This window comes from Hippocampus guttulatus, chromosome 5, assembly GCF_054856545.1.
Source record: "Hippocampus guttulatus isolate MCC_2025c chromosome 5, RoL_Hgut_1.0, whole genome shotgun sequence".
In the NCBI taxonomy this organism is placed as follows: Eukaryota; Metazoa; Chordata; class Actinopteri; order Syngnathiformes; family Syngnathidae; genus Hippocampus; species Hippocampus guttulatus.
Window position 1 is genome coordinate 15853526 of NC_141265.1, and position 17306 is coordinate 15870831.

Sequence of the window (17306 nt, forward strand, 5' to 3'; positions counted from 1 at the left end):
TTTTGGCTAAGCGCTAAAAATGATATTTTTTAAATTCACGTGCAATTGTAGTCTCTCTGGGGGTGCTAAGTGTTTAATTTCAACGTTAACCCCCTCCTAATATAAACTACAACTTAGCTACGTGTAACAAACAGATTTACTGAAGGTTGGGCATCCCCATGCACCCCACCTCTCCTCCCTGCGTGGGTGGTCCTCCTCCCCTCCTTTACGTTAGCGAGCTGTTGCTAAGCAGCTAATAATAGTCCTGTTTGTGAGTAATTTTTGCCCTTCTGGAACCAATCAGAAGCGAGCAAACCGTGCGGCGTGACAGCGGCGAGAGGCGGGATCTTGACTGTGTGTGTGTGTGTGTGTTCAGGCCCCCTCACCCTCCCTCTTGTCCCTCCTTTTCCACCCCTCCTCCTCCTCCTCCTCCTCCTCCTCCTGGAGCTCTTTTTCTGCTCTTCTATTCAAAGTCAGAGTTGGCCGTGACGCGCGGCCCAGGGGAAGACGAGCAGCGGCCGCACACATCTCCGCAAAATGCAGCGAGAAGCGTCCAGCGATCTGGCGTGCGGCTCGTTCTGAGAGACACTCTTCTTGTTTTCCTGTGTTTTTCTATTCGCCCGCTTTGTTGTTGTCGCTGTGCCTCACGGGTTTGGAAAACGCGGTGCAAAAGGCGGTGGAGACCTTACCGGATCACGCGATGTGGGGATGGACGGCGCGCTCTACTTTGACTCGCCCTCTCCAAGCGGACGATGATGTCCCCCCTCCGAGTGAAACTTTGTCGGATCGTAAGTGGGAATCGGTAAGCAGCGCGCAGTCCGCGCAACATGGCCTCGGCTGCTAGTGCGCCCCCCGAGCCGGGGACAAGAGAACCCGGCCGGCCGAGGCTAACGCGGAGGACCCGGAGGGACTCGAGCCGCGAGCCGCCACCGCAGCCGTCTGCACCGCCGGATTTGGACTACCTGCAGCGGCCGAGCTACTGCGACGCGGGCTTCGCTTTGGAGCAGATCTCCCAGGTACTTCTTTCCATTTAGAAGCACAGAACACCCACGTCCACCGGCTTGTTGTTTACACCTCCTTCCACCCGCTCCCCACAAGCTTGTTTAGAGCCCTTCCTCTTGTTTTCCAAACACATAACGTTTTGTCGTCATATCACAAGCCTGCGTGTTGTGCACCAGCGTGGAAGTCCATGTGCTTCGCCCCCCACCACTCCCCAGCACCAGTTGGACCACATGCAAAGCAATGCAATGCACCCTTCTCTGTACCGAATCCCCCTTTTATTGCACAACGCATCGCGTTGTAGACCTTGACAGCTTTTATTTAACCCCCCCACTCCAAACCCAAGCCGGAGGTCCAGCTGCAAGCGTTCTTTTGGACTCGTACTTACTGTCACTCGTCGTTTTTTGTTACTGTTACGCTTTGGAAATGTGCCTCTGGTGTGTGCCAGCACGTGTGCGGTACCTTTGGACTGTCACAAATGCTGCTTTCAAGCTCATTGCCCAGCGAGTTCGCGATTTAGTCTGTGTGAATTTGCTTTTAAATGCTTTAATACAGGCGGTCCGGTATCCCAGTGGTTAGTGCGTCGACCTCACAGTGCAGAGGTACTGGGTTCGATTCCAGCTCCGACCTTCCTCTGTGGAGTTTGCATGTTCTCCTGATGCCTGCGTGGGTTTTCTCCGGGTCCTCCGGTTTTCTCCCACATTCCAAAAACAGCCATGAGAGGTTAATGAAACACTCCAAATTGTCCCTAGGTGCAAGTGTGAGCGTGGATGGTCGTTCATCTCTGTGTGCGCTTAGATTGGCTGGCAACCGGTTCAGGGTGTCCCCCGGAGACAGCTGGGACGGGCTCCGGCATGCCTTAAAAGTGGTTAAAATGAAGCATAACCGGGATGTAAGCCTCCAAAGTTAAACAGTATCTGTCGACTTCATCTTAGTAAGCATCTAAACTGTGTGTTTCTGTTTAATCTATTTTTATGTGTTTTTATGGCTGTCTTGTGATGCCATTCCAGAAGGTTACCGGTGACGATAACCATAGGGCAGGAAATTGAATTGATGGAGACATATGAAAAGCACCTGGCTGCTAACCATGAGCAGTATGATCAAATATCAGTTTTATGCACAAAGTACCTACACCAAGCAGGTGCTAAATATACTACGTATGATGCAACGCTAGTAAAGCAATACCTCGATATCGCTATGTCAACACCTTGCGCGATCCCTCTCCCATTTAGTTTTATTTTGTAAAAGAACAAGTCGTTTGACCTTAGTTTTTATTTTATTGGCTTAATATGTGTTTTCATTATTATGAAAGTGAAGAAAAGTTCTAAAATGACACCACAGCGGCGCATGAATAAAGGTTTTAAGACAGTCGCAATTGTATCACTTAACATCATTTCCAACGAGAGCAACTTGCAAGTCATCAAGTGTCACAGGGGATTATGTTCAACTTTGGAGGTTCCCATATATGGGGGGCGGGGTATAATATGTTCCTAAAATCCCAAGATTCGGCTCCATAGGTGCAAAAAGAGTCCTTAACCAAACGGATGACAGGGCAAGACGATACTTGGTTGACTACAGTCCTGACATCATGTTTCAAGTTTACAAACGGCACGCAACAAAATCATCAGTGCAGCGGCGTAAGAAGTTGTTGTCACGTGGCACAGGAAGGCACATTCAGGCCTTAGAAGAGTTTTCCATCCAAATATTTATTGTCATTTTGACTTGACTTCTGAGTTCGGGTAGGTTAGTGACAAACTCCGTCGTGACTGAAGTACAAATTTGGGTTGACGTTGCTCCCATCGAAACTGAACTCTGTTGAAACACTCATAGATGGTTACAAGTGATCCAAAGGGATACTTTGCAACTCCTTCAACCCAATTAATGGCAAAGCCAGTCAAAGTTGTGTATGACTCACCTGTGCAACCAAGTGCATTGTTTCTCAGTTGAAGCGGACAATAAATGCTTGCCCTTTGGTGTCCTTCTTTTTTTCTGTAGGGCAAGGCGACTGGAAGGAAAGCACCGCTATGGCTGAGAGCAAAGTTCCAGAGACTTTTATTCCGGCTGGGCTGCTACATACAAAAGAACTGTGGAAAGTTTTTGGTGGTGGGCCTTATGATTTTCGGAGCCTTCGCGGTGGGCTTACGTGCGGCTAATTTGGAGACGGACGTGGAGAAGCTTTGGGTGGAAGGTAAGACGCTCTTGCCTCCGGGTTTTTTTTTTTTTTTTTTGGGCCAGTTGATCCCTTTGATGGAACGGACCAAACAAAACCATATTTATGGCCATGTTGTTGTTTGCGTTCAGTCCAAACATTTGGAATAAATGCAATCATCAGAACGTCCTTGCCACTTCTGCAAATGTTGTAATTAAGTTCCCAAGCTGCTTTTGTGGCAGACGATTTTTTTTTTAATTTCTCCGTCTTTGCCAAGCCTCCATTTTGTGTGAGAGTGTGTATGTGTGTGTCTTTGTGTGTGTGTGTGCCTGCCCCCAGCAGTTGAATGCTCACAGACTGTGTGTGTGGTCCCGTTTTGGACAGCTCTCAACTTTCCAAAAAAGATTTGCCTCCGGCTGCAAGGGGAAGGGGAAAGGAGGGGGAAATAAGAGAGAGCAAGAATCTGCTTGAGTGAGGACAGGAACTCATGTTTGTGAGGCGGATCTCGCTTGTTGTTGCTCCAAGAGAAAATATAAGCAATGAAAGATATAGCGGGGAAAAAAAGAGAAAATGTTGTGCATGGGTGGTGTTGTTGGAGAGGCGGCGCTGGAGAAGTGGGGGTGCCAGCGGCTGTGCTTTTTTTTTTTCTTCTTTCCTTTGATCCACATTCCAGCACAGTCGTCTGGCCCATTCATGAATGGAAGAGCACATTTTCTACTCCATATACATGAAACAACAATGTATTTGGAATCAAGATGCCCGCAAAAAATGCAGTTTTGCATTTGTAGTTGGCCATTCTACAGCACTGGCCACGTTAATTTCATGGACCGAGAAACTATACTGCAGTCAGGTTTGTGATTCAAATGGTATTTTTCTAACTTTTTGTGAAGACCAGCAAATACCTGCGGATCACATCTGACTGAAAGCAGGAAAAGAAGGGATAAATCTACAGCAGCTCCTTGATTTTTAAGATGATTCAGGCTGCTACCTGTTGATTTTGGAGGGATTCAAATGGCTCTGCGGATGACCACATAGCTTTATCCAAGTCAGCATTTATTTCAGTTTCATTTGGAATCAGGCTGTCATTTGTGCAGGTGTCCCAGGCTCATTATCCATCCATCCATTTTCCGATCCGCTTTATCCTCACGAGGGTCGCGGGCGTGCTGGAGCCTCTCCCAGCTGTCTTCGGGCAGTAGATGGGGTAAACACTGAACTGGTTGGAGCTGGAATCGAACCCCGCACCTCTGCACCTGTGAGGCCGACGTGCTAACCAAGTCGACCAGACTCATTATTTAACCACAATTACCCTTTAAAAAGTAAAAATACTTCCAAACATTAGACGATTGTCAAATGCGTTATGGAAGGCAACACAAAGTTGCCAGCACGTGTTGGAATATTGTGTCGAAAAGGGCAATGAAGCACATAGCTTTTTGATTTGCATTATATTTAGCATTCCAAATCCACAGATGACACCTCCAGGACTTAAGTAGATCAACAACGATTGCCTCATAACGTGTACTTAAGCTCTTATCAGGTTTAAAGTGGTTGGTTTGAGTTGTTTTGTTGAGCATCAGATACACAAAAACTACCGCTAGATGTCTACATTATCTACTTTTACTGTCTGACTGACCTGGACACTCAAACACTCATGCACACAAAGACCAGGCCTCAGTGGTTTCCTAGGTCCCGTACGTGAGGGGTTCCAGATGTTGGTAGGGAGAGATGTGTTTGTTTAGATTAGACTACACAGCTGAGGGATAGATTAGTTCTGCCTGGACCGTGGAATGCCGTGCATTGGTTGTGGTGGTGGTGATGTGGGGTGTACTGGCCAAGTCATCCAAGAGGAAAGAGAGCGGGAACGAGCGTATGGAGCGTCTGTTTATGTTTCATTTGGAGCTGCCCTCCGCAGCCGACCCGTGATCGACCCCGCCTTGAAGCTGTGTGGGCCCGTGGATGCACATGCACCCGCCTCAACGTACAAGCACTACTTTTTTTAAAAAAAAACCTTTTCTTTTAAAGATAGCATCGTCATGTAAATATTGGATGTATGATGCATTATACACGTCGTGCAATCAATGATTCCTGGTTTTAAGATTATGAGCACCATGTAATGAAGTCATGACTGCAACAAGACATGCAAACAAACAGCAGTAGAGAATGAAGGTCTTCTGTCATTACTGTATTGATCGGTATGTGGTCATTTTATTTGAGAGGAAACTCGGGGGGCTATTTGCAGAGTATAGTAAAATACTGCATCATCCACTGTGAAGGCACAACAAAAGCTATGTATCTTCAGATGTTACCATCTGGTTTACTCACCCATACGATATGAGAACCGCGGCTGACCTCTTCCTAGAACCTTTTTAAATGTTTTCCGTCATGAGCTGCCACGATCATTCCGTTCTTATTATTGTGGTACGTTAGATGATGCCAGCCATAATGCACCATTGGCCCATATTTGAAAAGCGCTAAACCCACAGTTAAAATCCACAACAACCTGCTAACCTGCATTTCTGCATAAAAATTCCCCAAAATCGATATTTTTAGAGAATAATGTGAGATTTTACATGAAACTGTATGCATCTAGTCTGAAAGGGTTTTATTCATAAAAAGTACTTGGAAGCATTGTATCTGTAAGGCATCGCAATGTCACTGCAATGTTGTCCACATATGGTCTCATGGAACACTGTGCAGGGGGGGGGGGGGTTCCATCCATCCATTTTCTATAGCACTTAGGGTAGCAAGTGAGCTGGAGCCCATTGCAGCGGACTGGTGAGAGGCATGGTACTCCCTTGACCGGTCGCCAGCCAATTGCAGGACCCTGTTTTCCTTTTTTTGAATTTATTATATACTCTATTAATTGGCCTGATTGCTGTCAAATGTTTTAAGTGTGAGCTTTTCCCATTTTTCCCTGTGTGGTATCTGTCCTGGTGGCATGTGAGTCATCACGTGCTGCAGCCTTTTTATTATTATTTTTTTAACCCGAGTTAGTCTCCTCACTCACGGCACTGTTTATAAGCACCCTGACACAGGAAGTTGTGTTTATTAGACAAAGCGACAGAGAGCGATGTGGACGGAGAGGCTTGCTTACACAAAGAGGTGAATGTGTCAAACCTCAGTGCCAAATATTTTGCAAAGGATTTTTTTTTAAATCAATTCCACCCTTGCTCCCCGCTTCGACAGTGTGGATAAATGCCATGTTTATGCCAACCTCTGGCACTCACAGGAAGTCATTTGCTGGAACAGGAAGTTGTAGTATTGTTGTTTGTCCTCAACCTCCAGCTGACTTGGCTTTCTGCTCATCTTCTGAGTATCACGTTGCAGATGTGGATTTCTCGATTATCCCTTATTAAGCTGTATCCGCGATGATGCAGCACGGAGTAGGAATAAGACCCCCCCCCCCCCCCCCCCCGCTATTTTTTTTTTTCGGTTTTAAGAGCTCCACCCGGCTGCAAAATGGAAAACGGAGCCATCCCTCGGCATTCTGGGTTCAGGCAAACACGGGCCAAATTGTAAAGAAAATAGCGGCACCACCTGCATCTAATTAAAACAGTATCGCATAAACATTGGCCTTCCTGTAGGACGGACCCTCACGTGTTCGAAGACGGCTCGGGATGTGGCTCAGGCTGGGCAGCGCAGATGAGGTGGGGGGTAGGGTAGAGAGAAGGTACGGTGAGGAGAGAATTTGCGAATGGGCCTTTTGAAGCCGGAGCTTTCCACACAGGTTGGAGTTGAAACTGAGGATGAAGCCGCAGTGTTTTTACGATGTAGCTTGAGCATGGGCTCCAAAGATGAACCTCTGTCATATTCCATTGCAATGTATCCAATGTGTTTGGATCTCAATACATTTTTTTCCCTTATAGTAATGGAAATTGAAAAGCTGCAAACCTTCGTATGAGATCTCTCTCTCTCTCTCTGGTGTGTTTCCTGTGTGTGTGTGTGTGGGGGGGGGTGTAGGTTGGGTGCGCAATTGTGTAGAGGCCAGGGGCCACAGGGGTAGACCCTTGGGATCCTGAGGTCATTTCGGAGAGGCCCCCGCTATTTAAAAGCTCACCTGATACTCACCCTGTGGCCTGGGTGCAGAGTGAAGACTCACAGCAGAGGGAAGGAGTCTGGAGGATGGTTGAGAGAGTGAACAGGAGGGTGGTGGTGGTCTTCAAGTCAGGGGGTGGTGCTGGAAATGCAGATGCTGCAGCTGTCACCCGTCATAGTTTGTGTGCTGCATGTAAGTGTGTGTGTGTGTGTGTGTATACCAGTTGCAGAATGTGAGGTCAGTTGCTGTATCATGACTGGGGGTCATCAGTGTCCGATGGTACGGTCGAGGTTTCAAACACTGCACAATGAACATTAATATTCTTCATGGCCATGCAAATGTTTACACACCTGTCAAGAAAGTTAGTGAAAATGTAGTTATATTGTGTAAAGTGTAAGTGGTTCTTATTCCACAGGAATAGCCCGCGTCCACTGTACTCCATGAAGGGACCCTATGGGTTCATTTTTATTACAGTACACTTTGATAGGACAACTGCTCCTAGCTTCAAGCTTTGCATCTGTTTTGCATCGCGTGTGATTGAGAGAGACTTGACAGAGTTAGTGCTCATTTTGTTGTTGTGCTTGTAAGCACAGTGGGGGTCTGGGGGGGGGCACAGGCAGTTGTGTGTGTGGAAGATGTTCTATCTTGTGGATGAGAAGGAGCGATGCCTTACACATACTATATGGATGAACCTGTTTTGTTTTTTGTTTTTTATGGGCATGGAAGCACACACACATGCACACAAACACAGTCGCATAAACAGAGTTGGAATTTTGGTTGATTTGGACAAGGCTTACTATGCTATTTTCTCCTCTGTTCACCCCCCCGCCCTCACCCCTCTCTCCACACACCATCTTCAACCACTCTCATTCGGCAGCGACTCAAACATGGCCACACATCCCATGCTCGTGCTATTTCTGTACATAAAAATCTAGCTTTCTCTTATTGATTGTTTGAGTTCAAATAATGGGATAAAACACATGCAAATGGCTTTCTTTGTCACACAAAAATCAGATGAAGCTTGTGTTGACCCGAATGTGGATTAAACCTGCTTAGAAAGGAATAATATTCCAGTGTTGTTGTAAACTTTATGAGTTGATGAAAAGTACAGACTAGCTGGTGAAGGATTTAGTGTGGTGAAACACTGCGCCTGTGGTACACTTTTTTTTTTCAAGCTAGCTGGCCCTCCTTTGAAAGGAGCTTTGTGTACATTACCCATAAAAAGCTACAGTCGAACCTCCAAAGTTGAATACCGCCCTTTCGGGGTCGAGTTCCAAATAGTTCTCATTTCAAAACAAAGGAAATCATGTGAAATGAATTCATTTTACGCTGTCATTAAACCTATTAAGCAGACAGCCAGTGTTTTAGTTACATTTTCCCATGATCTCTCACATGTTTACGAGTGTAAAGAAGGTCTCAACTGTATAATATAGCTAAAATAAAATAAAAATACTCATCCCGGATGTTTAAGCATAAGTACATTTATGTTCGTGTCTGCTTGGTGAAATTACTTTGTATGTAAGTGTAGTTTAAAAGTTGTACTAGGCAGCCAAACACCTTTTGTATTTCACAATAAGGTCCTTTTTACGATCATCATGGCTTTTTTTTTAACATAACTTGTCCTCATCTGTGTTTTGCCTTTTGGCTCATTTTGTACTGAATATTTGTACTGAACAGCCCCAGAAGAAAGAAAAGCGCAATAGGTTCAATTTTTGGTTTCCGTGGTTATCAGCGTAATTTTCCCATTTGTCTTCACTGGTATCCTCATGTGGTGGCATCACATTAAAAAAAAAAAAGACAAAGAAAAGGAAAAACATCGCTGAAGTTTCACAATATTTGCTGCCGTATGACTCTTGAGGTGTATTTTTTTCCAAAATGTTCAATTCTTTGGACTACTGTATACTGTATGTCTTTTTTCAAGTGCTTGTTATCTAGTGTGTGTGTGTGTGTGTGGTGGGGGGGCGTATAAGGTGTTCCCACTCTCATTCACAAATGACACCCTGAGAGATGCCTCCAAGCCGCTCTGTTTAGATTTTGCATTCTTGCAAGCGCTCATATTCAAAAAGCAGAGAGGCCTACGAATGACCGAGCACAGGAGACTGTGGAGAGAATTACCCTCATCCCTCCTTCCCTCCCTCTCTCTTTCCTTCTCTTTGCCAAAAAGGTCTCTCTCTTTTAGCCCTCCTGCACCCCCATCCCGCCCCGCACCCCCCATCCCTGGCTGGAGAGAGTGGCCTCAGAATGCCAGATGTATTACAGAGTGAGCCACGGCAATGTAAACACTCAGGCCTGCCATGAGAGCAGGGTGGTCTGGCCTCCCTCCCTCTCTCTCTCTCTCTCCCCTTCCATCCCTCCCTCCCTCCCTCTTCACCTCACTCCCCCCGACGCTGGTTGCCAGAGGGGTGGAGGAAGCGCCCAACAGCAGAGGGAGAGCGTGTTTGTAGCTGGAGCATAGTAGTGTCAGTGTTTGTCAATGCAAGCATACCATAAAGTTGTTTGGAAGCCCTCCAGCCACTCTCCGGGATGCACATGGTCGAACACTCCACTCGCAATTCCCGCTGCAAGGCGTCATAGAATCTGGCAATTGCACCAATACCACACATGCGCATGTGACGCCGAGTAAAGATTTAGAGATAGAAAACATTTCCGCTCTTGCCGAGAGTCGCGGAGCCAGACGGTGTCAGTGTGTGTGTCGCACAAGTTGTTTGTGTGTTTATAGAGCGTTCAAACAGGGGCACCGATTACATTTACTTCATCGCCTTTGAGGAAAACTATTTATTATTAAAATATGGTGTTTAATGGGGTGGGAAGAACGGCCAACTTATTAGCATGTGTGCCGCACACTTCTTTGGTTCAGGGTTTGAATCTTTGCATGTTAGATTCTTTGAAGACTCTTCATCAGGGGTCACTAACGTGGTACTCGCGGGCACCAGGCAGCCCTTAAGGAGTACATGAGTATGCCGCGAGCCTATTCTAAAAATATCTCCCCCTTGATGGAACACTGTGACTTTCTAGGAATATTGCATTCACACACACACATTCATGTGTGGAAAATTTTGAGTCTTCCATTAACCCAAAAAGCATGATTTGGGATGGAATGGTTCTTGCATCATGTTCAAAATATTGAATGAAACTAGCAAATCAACTGCCCTTCTGATTATGCAAGCAAGTTGGCTGGTATTTCTTTTCCGGGCTTCTGATTAGTGAAAAAGTGCTTCATAGCCAACAAATACATTTTATTTTGGTTTGAGTGTTTTTTTTATTTTTATTATCGTCGTTGTGATTGGCTGCAGATATTGGTACGGTGGATAATCTACTCATCCCTAAGGACATTGTGGTTCAGTGAAAGTTTATGGGGTTAGAATTGAGGATCTAAACCTTGCCTCCAAAGGAGACGTCCGTCTGAACATTGTCAATTGCCAATTTGCCATTGTCAAAGACGCGCCTTTACTGAATGAGGACATGTCGGTCCATGAATGTGAACTCAAAGTAACCCTTTAATTCATGACGGCTGAGGTAACCACGGCAACTTGTCATGTAACAACGAAGTATTCTGGTGGGGGAAATGAAAACATTTTTTTTTTGTGTGTGCGTGCGCAACTCTTTAGGAATGTGCCACTTGGGGACACCTGGAATCACGGGGGCTATCTTTCCAGGAAATGACGGAGAGATGGCTGCTGCAGATTGGCTGCTTTGACCGAGGGGACGTTGGCCAATCAAGCAACAGCAGGGAGGCGCTCAGCTGGGTTGAATTTGATAGACGCTGATATGAATTTTCCCAACTGCGCTGGAGCGACAATGTGCTCAGATATGGCACAGTTATTTTGAAATGTATGCCAACCGCGGCATTTTCCAGCTCTCCTTCCAGTCCCGGGTGAATCCATTGAACTTGAATACTTTTTTTGGTGTGGGTTGGGGCTGGGGGGATGAAGCGGGTGTGGCGGCTGACCTGAATGAAGGCAACAACGTGGAAGAATCTGCCCATTGAGGGAGTGTGTGAATGTACACCTCATTCCGACTACTATGTACACCCATTTTAGGGGCAGCAGGGGCTGGACAGGTTATTAGCATAATCAAGGGCAAGGGAAGCCATACATATGTTAATGGGGCTGTTGGAATTGGTGATGGGGGTTTGAGTCTCATGGAGGTAGACACATACATTTCACAGCACTTCCCCCTGTACGTCTGCTCATCTTTTCTCATTTTTACTCTCATTTTTCTTCTCAAAACCAAGCTTTTATTGCTGCATCCTTCCTCGATGTGGTGTTGCCCCCCCCCCCCCTTTTTGTGAAAATGGAGAGTGCAGGGGACTGCAGGAATGGGAGGGCTTCACCCTGGGTCAGATGGGGTCTCGGCTCTCAGTCAGGCCTTTCATCATATATTTTATGATATACACAGATACAGTTTATCAGCAAAACAAAGTTGATTTGGGGGGTGTGTGTAACCCTTTAAGTATGCTGACATTGTATATAATATGGCGCATGTTGCCAGTGTTAGTGGCTAGTAGCTAGCAGCGAGCCGCTAAACGGCTGCCCTATAAAGACTGGTCAGAGCCGTCGGACTTCTTTTCGAAGGTAATTTAATCTGTGAAAACGACTGCACTTTTTGATGCTGACACCCTGACACAGTTGCAGATCCTACAGATCATTTTTAACAATCCAGGCGTGATCAAATGTGCTGTTTTAGCCAGCAAAAAATTGTTTTGACAATCACTTCATCTGGGAGCCCCAAATCTCACATACTCATTTTTAGAGAGAATAAAATAGTTTGTTGCTATGCACACTTAAAATTAAGAACAAAAAGTTTCTAAAAATGAAAAACCATTTGCAATCATTAATCGATTATATGATAATTGATTAATCGATTATTGACAATTAATCAACTCTCAAATGAATTGATAATTATTTTTGATAATCGTTTAATCATTTAGATACATTTTTCGAATAAAAACTGTCCAAATTCTTGGCATTCCAGCTTCTCAAAAGTAACTGACAACTGACTTCTGTTGTCCTCTGTCATAGCTGACTCGTGATCTGTGTGTTGTGTTGAATCAAAATAAAACATTTGCTCTTACTTTAAAAACAATGATAAACATTTTTGCCCAAATTTGAACATGTTACAGAGCAAAACCGTCACCCAATCATAATTAACGTTTTCTGCACTGTTAATTTGAAATAACGTCTTGTTTTTGAATAAAGGGATGGAAATTGAAACATGTCATTTAAATCCACTTCATCGATGGATCGATGATTAAAGTAAGTGTTAGTTGAAGCCCAAATTCGATAGCTGAAGCCCAGCAGGAGGATTTTCTCTCTACAATGAGGACATTTTTACAAACGATTGTTTCGTATGACACTGGGCTTTTTGTATCATCCTTAAGGATAATTGAAGAACAGTATCTTCAACAAGGTCTAGAGCGGTTGTCATGATTTATTTATATGGAAAAAAGTATTGGGACACATGAATGTTGAAATGGAGGAATATATGGGGATGACCCATGCCAAAATGAAAAACTGAGTTTCAGGTGGAACGAATGGGTCTCGTAAAACCAAGAAGAGACTGGAAGGAGGCAAATGGACAGCAGACACATTGAGGATTTCCTCTGGGAAACCATACACGGCGTCACACGAAACCCGAAAGTTTTCGTCATTTTATTCTCATAGTGTGAGTGCCGGTGAATAAAAAAAATGGTGGCCTGCTCATATATGGATAGAATGAAATTGTTGTTATTGAAGGTCTATTTTAGTCTCAATACGGCATCATCTGAGACTTACATAATGCATAGCAATATCTTCAGCCATTTGCATAGGTAGTTTGTGAATGAAATTGATTTTAGTGTCAAAACCTGTTCTCAGATGGCCAGTTATTGATCCTGCGAGGCTCGTGTGCACATTCTCGTGCACATGTTCTGCACATGGCAAGTCATTTTTCCATCTGACTTTTGGGGGTCCCAGGGCATGGGAGGTCCCCAAGTGCTTGGTGGTGGAGAGATGACCTGCTTTTGGGAGGGGGGGGGGGCTTCCTCCCCCACCACAGGGGGTCTCTGCTGATAGGGGCTCTAATCCAGCTAATCCTTTCTCTACACACACACACATAGGCACATCGACATTCTGTATAAACACTAGAATACACGTGACACAAAGCGCTCACTCTTGTTCATTTACTACCCTGAAGTTTTTATTTTTTTTGTGAGTTATTATTTGAACTGTTAAGGCAATGCTTATTTTGGTAGTAGGTTGCCCATGTGTGTGTTTTATTATTTAGACTGTTTGCGCATGTTTTCCAGGCTTCCGTTGTCAAGCGTGCAACATGTGCATGCAAGGGCGTGGGGCTCTGTTGTCATGAAAGCTGCAGAAATGGTTGAAAGGTGGAGCAGGAGGAAAAAAAAAAGAAAGGGGGCTCTGGCTTTGACAGAGGGGCCGGGCTGATTGCCATCATGATCTAGCCAATCACAGGCCTGCTTTGGATAGAGCAAAAAAAAAAAAAAAAGGAGGGGGGGCAGTGTAAAAAGGAGGAGGAAAAAGGGGGAGTTCAGAATTGAAAGGAAGCAAGGAGGGAGAGTATAAGGGGGGGGGGGGGGGTCAGTGTCAGTTCCTTAGAAGCCCACTTTCTCTCCCTCCATTATCCAGAAAAGAGGGGAGCAGGGGTTAATGTTATGCAACACGCTGAATACTACCACTCACACAAGCCTTCTCCTCGGTCATCTAATACTTTTGGAGCATCTATCTACTGGACTGTCTCATCATATTTGGGCTGCCTCACGCTTAGAAAGTGAAAATTGGAAGACTGCAAGATGTTGGAATTTGTCTGTGGGAATTGTTTTTTTGCCCAGTCATACTAAAAATGAATGTCATCATAAGTCGGTTATGTTTTGGGTTAACTTTTTTTTCATTTTATTGGTTAATATTGATGACTTAGGTGAAGTGTTTTTACTATGAAATGCTCTTTGTGAAACATATTTGCTTCCACATGACTCTATGATGAAGTGTCCCTTTTTAACCATGGCAGACAGTGGTACTTAACCACCTGCTGTTTGGAGGCATCCGTGAGAAAGACGTGACAAGAATTAAATAAACAGCTCACTCTTGTAACCCATAGTGACCCCCTCTTGCGCATACTGTAATTTAAAGTTAATTAATTAATAATAAAATACAGGAGGACACTTGATTCCTAACACTATAGTAGTCACTAAAATCACCAATCGAATAACAATACTATATAGAAAAAGAAAGGGAAACTGGTATTTGTAGCGTGAACGTGGTGAAAGGCATTGTGTGGGAGTATTCAAATTCACATCACCGTCTAAGGGAGTAACATCATAATTTACAGTGCATTGACTCACGTGTCCGTAAACAGCAATAGAGGAGAGTCGGAGAGATTCCCATTTTCAAACTGGCGGAAGAGTCACTATTTTGAGTTTGTGTCAGCTAAAAACAAAAATATTGAAGTTGAGTGTGCACTCTGTGCTGTTTACAGAAGTTTTGTATCTTCAATAAGACTACATAAATTTTTTTATATGTACATGTATATATATCTAAATAAAATGAGCGGCCCGGTGGTCCAGTGGTTAGCGCGTCGACCTCACAGTGCAGAGGTACCGGGTTCATTTCCAACTCCGGCCTCCCTGTGTGGAGTTTGCATGTTCTCCCCGAGCCTGCGTGGGTTTTCTCCGGGTACTCCGGTTTCCTCCCCCATTCCAAAAACATGCATGGCAGGCTGATTGAACACTCTAAGTTATCCCTAGGTGTGAATGTGAGCGCGGATGGTTGTTCATCTCTGTGTGCCCTGCGATTGGCTGGCAACCGGTTCAGGGTGTCCCCCGCCTACTGCCCAAAGACAGCTGGGATAGGCTCCAGCACCCCCGCGACCCTTGTGAGGATAAGCGGATCAGAAAATGGATGGAAGGATGGATAAAAAAATGAACTGACAGTCTAAATGGTTTAAAGTTTGATATTGTTATAGATTTTAAATCATCAGCCAAAGATGCAGTCAAATCTGCAAGTGGTTTTTGCAACGAGTCCACTATGCAGCATTTTGTTGCTGTTTTAAGATTATCGTTACTTAAGCGTCATTTAAAAGGTTCGGGTGTTTGCTGTTTTTTTTTGTTTGTTTGTGACATCATTTGAGTGCGGCACCATTTGCAAACCAATGACAATGTGTGCAATTTATACAAGAGTGTAAGCACACACACACACACACAAAGGGAGAAAGTGAGGAATGGAGATGGCACAGGAAGTAGTTGAAAGTCAGGGACACCTTTCCGATGCCGATGACACTGGGGTTCAAGCAGTTTTCTGAGGAGAAGGGATATGGGAATATGTGTCATTGAAGAAACACAGCTGTGTGTGCGCACACATTTTCCTGGTCCAGCTGGGGTGTTAATTTCACCCCGAGGCTGTGTAAGTGTTGACCCCAAAAGCGCTGCAACCTCGTGAAGTGAGGAATTCTCCGAGCCCGAGGCCTTAATGTGCTGTTTCCTGTCCAGTGACTACATTCCTTTAAGTTGTCCCGTCTGTTGCTCTGCCAACTTTGGGTGGCAACCACCGCATTCTGTCCCACAATACGACGACATAGGATGCACCTCTTCCCACGTTTGCGCAATGTGCTCTTTGCAGTGGACTTGAACGGAGCCTGGCGGGTCAACTTTAACTCCCGAGTGTTGAGTGTATCAGACAGGCTGGCCTGCTAGTGCACTGTCTTCAAATCACTTCCATGCGTGCTCCTTTTTTGGGGGGGCGTAACGTCAGCGCATGTCGCTCTGCTTTGACGTGGCCTGCTATTAATGAGGACTATTACAAACATGCGATCAGAAGGGAATGCTGCTCGTGGTTTGCGGAATAAAAAGAAATCAAGTATGTTTTCCTAATGCCCCGAGACATGACTCCCCTCTCCCCCTGCCTCTTCTCTGGGTGGTCCGGCTCCAGCAGAACAAGCATGCTTATGTTTAACTTTAATGCCATTACAACGGCCTGCAAATATTCAACCTATGCCCGCTTACACCAACCAAGCCGTATTGTAAAATTGGGTTAAGACGTCATAAAATGGTACAGATTTTTCACACACGCTTGGTGCTTCATTCGTGTCTTTGCCGAAATATACAGAGATTCCAGTTTGCATATCTGCACAAATCTGGTTGGTATCATTCTACCTCGGCAGTGGTCTGGGTTCAAACTGAGTTTCCTCCCTCTGCAACTGCTTCTGGATGTCTAATTCTTAGTTGCATATTTAGTTTGTTCTTGCTGGACGCCCGTGAGACAATACGGATGTCAATTTTGTTTGATTTGTGGAAAAAAAGGCTTTCAGGGAGCCGAATCTAACTAGTGGCAACATGATACAGAGGAGGAAGAGAGGAGTTTATTTGGGATGACATTAAATTTGTACTTGCTGCATAGCCGTCAGACCATTCTGTTTATTTGGTTTGATGCTGGTTGGATTGAACCACTTTGTGGAAACATGGCTGTCGTAAAGACTACGTCATCATAGCTACCTCGTGGCACCATGATAGGGAGGAAAAGCATCTTTTTTTGGGCAGTTACTGCTGCACTTGATTCCTGGCTGTGAGTCCATGCGATGTGTATTTCGTTTGATGAGAATGAGGTTGGAACACTTTGTGTTAACGTGGCTACAGTCAAGATGATTAAATCTACCTCGTGGTGACGTGATCCCGTCTTTATTACCGATTTGCTTTACTGTTTGTTGTATATGTTAAATTGCTCCATGTACAGCACTTTGTATGCAGCGATGGCTGTTTGAAAGTGCTCTATAAATACAGTTGAGTTGAGTTGAGTGAACATGGGAGAAAGTATCTATTTGAGGGCAAGTTACATCACCACTTGCCGCACGGCTGTGAGACCATGCAAATGTGTGTTTTCTAAAACCGAATTTGAACACTTACTGTAAATGTGGCTAGTTGTGTGCATTCCAGCTGGATAGCGGCCCCATTATTGGGGATCGCGGGAAGGAGCCATCGCTACATCACATTACATTTGCGCTTGCTGCATGGCTGCGAGATCATGTCGATGCGTATTTTGTTTAACGCCAGATTGCTAACCGAACTGGACTACATTATGGAAACTTGGCTCCAGTAAAGGTTATTACTATACCAAGTGGCACCATGATAGTGTAAAGTTACAATCGCACTTGCTG

The 17306-nt window shown here is 44.9% G+C and overlaps 1 protein-coding gene across 1 annotated transcript in view; it reads left to right on the forward strand.

The window, feature by feature from the left end:
• Window positions 1-466: 466 nt before the first annotated feature.
• The window catches only part of ptch1 (patched 1), a 52412-nt gene continuing 35572 nt past the window's right edge, over window positions 467-17306 (forward strand). Inside the window, exons 1-2 of the mRNA XM_086111602.1 lie at window positions 467-995; window positions 2974-3166. Of these exons, the coding sequence (XP_085967728.1) occupies window positions 807-995; window positions 2974-3166 (382 nt within the window). The 5' untranslated portion in view covers window positions 467-806. The remainder of the gene's footprint in view (window positions 996-2973; window positions 3167-17306) is intronic.